Source organism: Mya arenaria, chromosome 15 (genome assembly GCF_026914265.1).
Source record: "Mya arenaria isolate MELC-2E11 chromosome 15, ASM2691426v1".
Classification (NCBI taxonomy): Eukaryota; Metazoa; Mollusca; class Bivalvia; order Myida; family Myidae; genus Mya; species Mya arenaria.
The window spans coordinates 21,512,839-21,523,308 of NC_069136.1; the positions used below are offsets into that span (position 1 = coordinate 21,512,839).

The following is a 10,470-nucleotide window of genomic DNA, read 5'->3' on the forward strand; positions in this document are numbered from 1 at the left end:
TTGTTAAAAGTCTGGCTAGTCATAGAAAAAAATATACAAAAAAATCAGCTTAAAAAACAATACAATTGAAATCAATTTAAGCCCCTAAACCCCTGATTTTGCGTTCTTTTAAAAAAAAATCCCGGGGAAGGACCCCCGGACTCCCCGCAATCAAATTCCATATTTCGAGTAAACTCAATTTTGCCCACGCTACGCCCCTGCTATCTATATAAGAAAGCCCTCGTTGAAAACTTTAAAAATATTCAAACTTTAGTAACATTAAGTATCTTCAAAAAATATATCTATATCTAAAATATCTTATTAAGGAGTAAACACCTTATTGATGTTAATGGTTAACCATGTTTGTGACATCGTGATAAATACTTGTTACCTTATATTTATTCACCCGTTTGCAGGTCGGGTAGCGTGATTTATATTTGCATATATTAAATAACCCGTTTAGATCCGGCTCAGGTCTCGCAACCATACAGCGGCTATTACTTTATTACTCACTCAACTACGCACTAGAATTGAACACAAACAGAAATTATTTTACTTCGCTAAAATTACATTTTCTCACGTATTTTGTTGATTTAGACATTTTCGGACAAAGCTTTTGATAAAATATGTTTAAGAGCAAAAAAGTAGAATTGATTAATTCTTCAAAAAAGGAAGTAGCGTTCAACTGCTTTTGTTCAGTTAATGGCCATATTGAGGTAAAGCACACACACTGCTTGAAACTATTCAGAAATAGAAAATAAATCCAAATTAAATATAATTTGCTATAAAACGTAAACGAATTCGCCAAAATCCCTTATTCTGGCAGTGAATCTGTCTGATGTGTGAAGACTTTTGACTAGCAATATAACATGTAATTGTTTTGAAATTCGCTTGGTGGAATGGGGCGGAGCTATAGCCAAAATTGTTCAATGCTTCAAAACCATAAAATGCTAAGTCAATTTGTAAAAAGTAAAAATAAAACACTATAATCTACATGTAGTTTAAACAAAGCGGGCGTCAATGAATGCAAGTTCGTTTAATATGAATTGTACTATGTCTGAGAGTATATTTCGTCAATACATCAAATCTCAAATCAGAACGACAAGAAGAAGATGGAGATTATCGTGCAATTACTATCGTGCTGATAAATTACAGCGATAAACACTTATACGTTCATAAGTAAATGCATGTTGTTATTGGCAACAAAATAGGTACACATATAAATATTTGTCTCTCTTTCGTTTACAACGCTAATGCACCCACAGTGGTATTTTAAAGCACTAAGCATAGCCCCTGGACAGTTCACGCACAGCATTGCCACCGAGCACTGATGTTCACCCTAACCTGCCGCTGCGCTTAACCCCCAGCGATTATTTTTTATTCCCGTTTCTACTGCTATTGCACCCATAGTTGCATTCTAGAGCACTGAGGTTAGTCAATTTTCTCACAACATTGCGAACGAGCACTGAATTGCACCCTAGCCTCTCTAGCCTGCTGCACCTCCCTACCCCCCCCCCCCCTCTACATTTTATTCCCGTTAACACAGCTAATGAACACATCGTTGCAATCTAAAGCACTGAGGATGCTCCCCTGTATGGAGGCTATTCGTTGCCAAAAGTCCAGACGTGTAATTCCCACAATGTGCTTCTTAATCGTACTAAATATCTCTTACATTTGTCAATGTAGACGTGCTATTTGTTGTTTCTATTTGTCAGTTTTTCCGTATTGATTTGTCATTTGTCATTATAGAAGTCAAAATGTATATTTGTCAGATCTACCCTGTATAAACTCACTAAAACATAGAACGTATAACTTGCCTTTAACAATATGATGATGTAATTTAGAAAGCCGAATCATGCATATGTAAAACTGCAATTCTACAGTCGACACTCGCATTCGTAAAATGAACATTTGCAGTCCAACAAGTCCAGGTTTACAAAAGTGAATTGACAAGTTCAGAATTACAAGGATAGACGATTTCGCCTATACCTTATATGGTAAATGTCACCGAAAGAAACGAAGGTGAATGGGCGGAGCTAACGAATTGGATTTTCTTTCGTTTATTTCCGTCGAATCAAGCAAGGGAAATAACATCTTTGCCTTCTTCCTGTAAATTCCCGGTTGTAAGTCCGAGTACTCTCTCTTTATTTCACAATAAAAACTAAAATTAACTTCATCTTTTATTTTATTTTGACGATCAATGTTCCTAAATGGGTTATAAATCACCATATTATTCAGTCAATTGCAGTTGGGTGTATCTGAGCTGAGCTCACGGACCCAGATTTATACTGCCACTGTCAGTTTTTTTTTACTTATATACACAAGCAAGCAAAAATTGTTCATTTATTTTATTTACAAGTGGACCATGGGCGGGTCGTTAAGTGGGGGGAGCTGTAGGGCCTGTGTCCCACCCCCCACCTCCAGTTGGCCCGCACGTAAACTTAAAGGTTAATTGTTTTGTCAATATTTCTCAGAAAAAAAGTACTTAATTACGCCATAATGCACCAATTCAGACTAAAAAAAAATATTTAAAATATTCTAGGGGGAGTACCCCTAAACCCCACTTCCCACATTTTAAACATATTAATGTCATGCCCACTCGAGGGATCATGTCCAAAAAGTTGTGCCCCTAAGTAACGCCCCTCTAGCGCAAGTCCCTGTTCAAAACCTGCTCCAGCAAACCCATGAAATTTTTGATGGACCTCATAATGATATCCACCTAGTTTTGTCTGATGTTATACATTTACTATCTTAATAAGCATGTATGGTGTAAACGTATAATTTCAATACATCATTGAAACAAAATATCCATTTGGATGGAAGAACAGCCCTCCAACCCACTTGTGTTCCCCAGTTATGAATTACGGGATCTGCCACTGTGAACCATAACAATCAAGTGGGGGATTTCAAGAACATGAAAAAAATAGACATCGTGAGTCTTAGATTAGAAAAAAACAAACGCGCGATTTTTTCCCTCCAAAAGGGCTAGGGCCGCTTCACCTAAATGTGAAAAAAAGCCCTGACTGTTGAGTGTGGGTGGGGTATAAAAGGTAGCAACAAGTAATAATTGTTTATTAGCAATACATTGACATACATGGGATATTCAAAAAGAAAGTGGAATTCATCTTCTAAAATGTTACAAGATGGACATATCCTATTATCAATATCTGTACGGTTCCATCGACCGGTTTCAATACTTAATCTATGAGATGATAACCTCAATTTGCTGAGAGCAATCCTATATTTTTCAATATTAACGCATTTTAAATAAAACTGAAAATTAAAGTAAAAAATATTTCTATAAAACAATGCTCTAGAAGATTCTATTAGCCTACTCTGAAAGTTTTGAACACAATTATCCGTTAGTCTTTGTTTAAAAAATGAAAACTCGTGTAGTCTCCTACACCTTGTGCTAACCAGACATGATAGAAACCCAATGAGCTTAGAACACTTTTAACATGTTATGCTTTAAAGGACGAATTTCAATATCATCTAACATGAGTTTATAAATAAGATTAATGTATTTGTGTTCCGGAGAACAAATAACCTTAAACCAGTACTTAATCATGCTTATAGTGCTGTGTGTCTGAATATCTAGTCTACCGGTCTCTGCTAGGATAAAATCATTTTGTGTACTAGTTTTCACAGATAGTATATATTTGATAAATTAAGTATGTATCCTTTCTATATGAATTCTTTTAATAAATCCCCATACTTCAGACCCATACAACAAAATTGGCTTAATAAGTTTATCGAAGAGCTCAATTTTATGGTCTGGAGTAATATTAACGAATTTATTTAAATATTTTCTTAATTTGTATATCGCCTTTTACGCTTGACCAGCTAAGGTTTTTGTGGCCTGCATAAACGATCCTCCTGTTGTAAAAGCTATTCCTAAGTACGTAAAATTATTTACAATTTCAATGGTGGCATCGTCATATAAAATCTCCAGATTTCTAATCACTCTTCCACCTTTTCTAAAAATTAACACTTTTGTTTTATTTATATTAACTTTTAATTTCCATTGTTTGCAGTACTCACCTAGTATATCAAGATTAAATTGGAGTTCTTCCGCAGAATTTGCAAAAATTACAATATCGTCTGCATACATAAGTAAGAAAAATTTCAATAAATTAGTATCCACCCCTTTTGCCCCTTTAAGATAAAGTGTATCTTCCAAGTCATTAATATAAAGAGAAAACAATATTGGCGAAAGACATTCAACTTGTCGTAACCCTAGATGACTTTCGAATATAGTACCTATGTCATTCTGAAGCTTAACTCTTGTATAATATGCATGACTATACATGGATTTTATAACTTTAAAAAGTCTACCCTGAATACCAAGTCTATATATTTTAAACCAAAGATTTTCCCTTACAATGTAGTCAAAAGCTTTAGTAAAATCAATAAACGTACAGAATAATTGCTTGTTTTGATTAATAAAATGAGTTATTAGTCCATGCAAAGCAAAAATATTGTCGGTAGTTGCCCTAAATCCTGCCTGTGCCTCTAGTTATGCACGGTAATTTTCGGCCCAGTTTGAAAGCCTACTATTAATTAAATTTGTAAATAATTTTCCAAGGACGCTTAACAAAGTAATACCTCTAAAATTGTTTGGATCATTGATACTCCCTTTTTTGTGTATTGGAACAATAAAGCCTTCGGTCCATTTATCCGGAAAATATCCAAGGAAAAGTATTTTATTGCACAGTTTTAACAAGAAAGGTGAAAGTTCAGTTTTACCGTTGATAAAAAAATTCATTTAACATTAGATCTGGTCCTGCACTCTTTCCAGTATTGAGATTTGAAATACCTTTTTGTAACTCGTTTGAAGTAAATGGAATGTCCAATTCTACAAACATGCTATTTAATTCAGTCTGCATTACTTCATTGTTAAAATAAACTACATCGTCGTCAGCTTGAAAAAACCTATCATTGGGATCATTTATTGCCTGAAAGTATTCCGTAAAAGAGTCCATGCTTATATTTTTTGGTGTTTGGTGAGTCGTGCCTTCTTTTAATAGCTTCCAATAATCTTTTGCATTTTTTATGTTTTGCTTTATAGAGTTTATTAGTGTTCTCTTTCATTTTCTGAAAGTTGAACTTTCGAACGCTAGCCTTATATTTACTTCTAGCTTCAATCATTAGACGCCTGTTTTCTTGAGACTTGTTTCTTCTGTATTTATTTAGTGCTTGGTAAAACATATTTTTATCATCAGAACATATATTATTAAACAACAGCGTATCTTGCTTATTCTTAGTAAATGTGTTAGTGTTCACACTAGATTTTGATTTTCTCGAAAATAAAGGTTGGCAAATACTATCAATACCTGTAACAAACTTATTTAAATTACTATCAATATCATTTCCCGAAGACGCCTGTTCAACATTATTTTCTAAATTTGCCATAAGTGTCTTAAATGTCACACTATTAAGCGATTGTGTATATAGATATTTGTTTTCGCTATCCCATTTAAATGTATACAAATTGTTTTTAATATTAATAATATTATGGAGCCGTCCCTGTTTCCCCATAAATTGTTCTCTGTAACGAAACAGACCTTGAGAAATACAAAGTTAAATTAATCAAATTTAAGTCAATCATTTTCAATGAACAATGATAAACAGAATAGCTTAACGCTCAACGCTGTCAAATGCTTAAAGTGACACTTTTATTCAAAATTAATACATAAACATGTATAACAAACATAAATTTGAGTTATAAACCTTTAACTACTAACTAAATAATGGGTTTATAGGAAAAAAAATATTTTACTGATAACAAGAAAGTAACCGTGTATTTGATTGCTTAAACGCACAACTATTAAATGGTTGGTGAGTGCTAAAATATTTACTGTGCTCTATTATAGTCTCACATGGAAGAAATACTGTGTTTTCTGCAACTATTTCAAATTAAACTCGTTATCCTTCATAAGAACCATTGTTTTCGAAGTTTATTCATCTTTTTTGGTATACTAAAACAATTGTTTTGATTTTGGTAAATCTTATTCGGGAAGAAGAGTGCATCATTAAGATATATAACCTTAAACGACTATTACTTCTCTCCCTTTGTCAAAAGCTAAATTAAAATGAATGATATAAAGATGTTAAACGCTTGACAGCCACGATGATGTCCCTGACAGAGGACGCGAATAAAACGTGAATATTGTTAGTTTGACGTACGCTCATAACTATATTCAGTGAGCATTCGCGTAATGTATGATACTTTAGAGATATCATAACGCCATAACGTTATAGACCTTTTCAATACTAGATAGTTCAAGGAACATATAAAGCGATCGAAATAAATCTAAAAATTCGTGATGTTTGGATGTACTTCCATAGATGTATATCAACATTTATGAAATAAGAAAAACATGTGTAAACCAAAAACAAAGAAAAAATAGTTGGTTACTGGCATACATTTCAGTGAAAATGGAACGTATATAGTGTGTACACACCTGGGTTGGCACAACGGTCTACTTTGTTGAACACTTCATTGAAATATTATTCCATGAAAGGCTGTACTCACGAGTGTACAGTTTCTGGACTATTGGTCTTTTATAACTTGTGCTTGATATAGATCGTATCGGTGAATTAAAAGCTTTTTCATATCCGTATAATTGATCAAGGAGGAGGGTAAATATTCTATTATCGTATAATTCATTGTCGTGAAAGACGTCCCTAACATCAGTGACCGCCGTTCTTTCTTGAAAAGGATAATTGTATATCGACAATGACTCAAAATGATAATAAAATGGATACCTATAGTGTAAACGAAGTTCCAGACAATCATTGGCGGCATCAACACATGATCGGCTCTTGTACTTAGATAGTGATACCATATGTAATTAATAACTGATAAACTATGAGTATTTAAAGTGATCTCATATGCAAGACAATGGATAAACTATGAGTAATTTAGAATCAAAGCATTGGAATACGACACGCATTGTGACCGTCATTTCACTTACCTGCTTATCGCTATACGTTTTGACTTACCAAAATGTCGGATCTCCTACCGAACATCAAAACGTTATTTCTTCGAAGGAAATTCTGAATGGGGAAATGTCCGTGTTTCTTGATTCACAAATGCAGGATTGTATTGGCAACACTGCTAATAAAAGCATTGCAAAACCTGTGACAAGTGCCAGGTTTTCGCGGATAAAGATAACTGAATCTGGTTCAAGCAATGTGATAAATCTGCTCATAAGAACGTTTAATGCCAGAAATACAACTAAATCATACGGCGGTGATTTACTCGTTGTTTTAGGATATCAAATAAACGGCGATGGGAAGGTTGTAGGCAAAGTTGTGGACCACAAAAATGGATCTTACACCGGTCAGTTAGAATTATGGTGGACAGGACAGACTCGAGTCAAGATTAAAATAGGTGCTATGTTTGAGAACACTTGTTTAAGGTATAGTGCTATTGAAAAATACGGCCTTTCTGTGTATGTTATGAAAAATGTTTGGGGTATTCGAGGAAGATATAAAGCGCCTGGTTTAGAAGAATACACGCCATGTAGTGCTTCCGCCTACGTGTATGGGGTACGGGATTTCTGTAATTACACAAACAATAATGACGGTATGTCGTGGTTCTGTGGACGACCGGAAAACAAGTCGATTTCATGTAACGATATCTTTACTTTTCACTCTGGCCAATTTATGAGTTTCATACCAATTATGCCTCATGTTGAAAAGCACGAGAAAATTGTGTCCCCAACGGTGGCATATATGAAAGAATCATTTGTAGTGAATGTTTCAAATGTCAAGGAAGTGTCATGGCAACAAAACAACAGCTGCAAAACTAGGCCAAAACGTGACACGTGGCGTGATATCTATGAATTCCCAAGCGGATTTTGGATAAATGGAACATGGATTTGTTTCAGCTGTTTCTCTAATTCTTTTCATTCAGCTGTATCCTATAGAAAATGCTTGAATGGTAAAAGGATGTATATTTTGGGTGATTCAACCATTCGGCAGTACGCCGAATACTTCATCAACACGGTCCTTGAATATAAACCCAGAATCGACCTTCGCAGATTTGGGCCGGACAGAACATACCACTTTCGAAAAACATTTTATAAATACGGAATTAATGTGGTCTACTTAAAACACGCAATGCCATTCACGAATCATAATGCACCAATTAAAGAAATCACAGGCTTTGTAACCGAATTGGAAGCAATAGCTTCTAGTAACATAACTGATTCTCAAATTATTATCATTGCTGGCTACCATGCGCATTTCCAATTATACCCATTGGCCGTATATCGCGGGCGTATCCGAAAACTTGTCAAGTCTTTTACCCGGCTTCTTACAGTTAAACCATCAGCGCAGTTATTCTTCAAAGGACCGACATTTACGTTCGATGACACTCATTGGTTTGATAACAAAATGAGCATTACCTACATGGAAATCGCGTTTCAAGAGTTTGCACCTTTACACAACCACGTGACATTTCTTGACACGTGGTCACCAAGTGTTACCCTGGAGACAAGTGGTATTCATCCAGTCAACAAGGCATTTCAAGCTCTCATTCAGCAATTTATGGCATACTTATGTTAATGAACATTCATCCTGGAATATTGTTTTAAATTGACACTCGTATTTGAAACAAATGCATACACATGTATATATTTCAGGTGATAATCCTTTAACTGTTAGCTGAATGATCCATTTGTGGGAAATATTAAATACTGATAAGGAGTTTGTAACCGTGTATTCAATACCTGAAAACGAAAAAAATTTAACTCAATGATGGGTTCTTCAAGAATTACCGTGTTCAACTACCGTCTCATGAGGTAAAAAAAACCGTGTTTTCTGGACCTTTCTTTCAAATTAAACACGGTATGCTTCATAAGAAAAATCATTGTTTCGATATTTATTCACCCCTTTCGGTAAATGAAAACAATTGAATTAATTGTGGTTAATCTTTTTTGGGAGTAAGAGTGCTTTTTTGATGTTGATGTAAAACGTTGATGACCTGGTGACCCCATTTTATGTTGTAATCATTGGAAATGGATAAATGTACTACAGAAGAATAACAATATTTTACAACGAAAAAAATAGTGCAAAAGTCAACCACATACTTTATGTTTAAGTCTTATAATATTTGAGCAAAATAAACAGGAAAGAAATATACATTTGTTAAAAAAAAACATTGTCGTAAATGGCTTGATAAAAAACAACTTTATGTAGACATTGGACACGAGTTTGCGCGATTTGTGTGCGTTAAATCGTTGTGTATTATTTACTCGTTTAACAATTATAATTAGAAACTATTACTAAACCTACTCATCTTGTACAGGAATTTGCGCGTTTTGTGTGCGTTAAATCGTTGTGTGATTATTATTATTATTATTATTATTATTATTATTATTATTATTATTATTTACTCGTTCAACAATTCTAATTAGAAACTATCACTAAACCTACTCATATTGGACAGGAGTGTGCACGTTCGGTGTGCGTTAAATCGTGGCGTGTTTTTTATTATATATTCACACAGCAATTATGAGTAGATACAATACAATGACTAAACTAAACTAAACCAAAACACGGACGTCTTAATAACTAAGTTGTTTTAAAGATTCATTGTAAATGCAACTTATCCCTTTATGTATTGTTACCCTACTTGTAATAATAAAGCTGTATTTAAATGTTAAATATCAAGTCATGTTTGTAAAATGGTGTTCTTGTTTTTGCTGACTTTACTGGCAATTCCATATTCATATTATATATTATGGTTTAAATCATTTATGAAACAATGGGATGACTGTATTTTTTAAATTATTCAACGTTAAATTGTCATGTTGGTCGACGTCTAATTGGCCGTCGCGTTACGTAGGTTAAATCACCAAGATATTGGTCGTGTATTGACTACATATAGTTTGTCTTTGGTTTTATGTGAGAAATGGCAGTCTTTTAACTTGCCGCTTTAAATTTAATTTACTGATTCTTACGCAAGCATATGACCAGTGATAAAAGACGACAAGAGGTAATACAAAAAAATCAAACATTATGTACGTTATTCTTATAATTGTATGTCTATATAAAGATAATCGTTTATCTTGACTTGAAGATGGATATCTAAAATGACTGTAACCTATACATAATTTTCATTTTTATCACGCAAGAAATGAACTTTGCGCTCGAACCATCAATTGCCATTCAAATCCAATTTGATTCTGAATTAATAATACGCGGATTATTGGATACGTTGGGTTGACGGCAATTTCCTGTTCCCTGGTGAAATGATTGAATGAAAACGCATTTGATGGAATTTGAACAGTAATGATTTGTCACGGTCCATGGTCTCAGTTAAGATCGTTCGATTTTAGATCGAAATTGTCCAGGCGATAGACCGTGTTTGGCGTCGTACTTCGTTTCAATAAACATATTGTAAGACTTATCATATATCGTGTCGATTCTGCACGTAACATTGTTGCTCGCACTGAGGACTCTCATGAAGCGCAGATACAC

The 10,470-nt window shown here is 34.2% G+C and overlaps 1 protein-coding gene across 1 annotated transcript; it reads left to right on the forward strand.

Moving 5' to 3' along the window:
* Positions 1–6,295: 6,295 nt before the first annotated feature.
* On the forward strand, positions 6,296–9,257 carry LOC128220660 (NXPE family member 3-like). The gene has a single exon (XM_052929143.1). It carries the CDS (start codon positions 6,895–6,897, stop codon positions 8,551–8,553), a length of 1,659 nt encoding a protein of 552 aa, XP_052785103.1. The 5' UTR covers positions 6,296–6,894; the 3' UTR covers positions 8,554–9,257.
* The last annotated feature ends 1,213 nt before the right edge of the window (positions 9,258–10,470 follow it).

Bases quoted from the DNA above. Each gene is read 5' to 3' on its own strand.
- LOC128220660 (XM_052929143.1), top strand. From the start codon at position 6,895: ATGAGTAATTTAGAATCAAAGCATTGGAATACGACACGCATTGTGACC.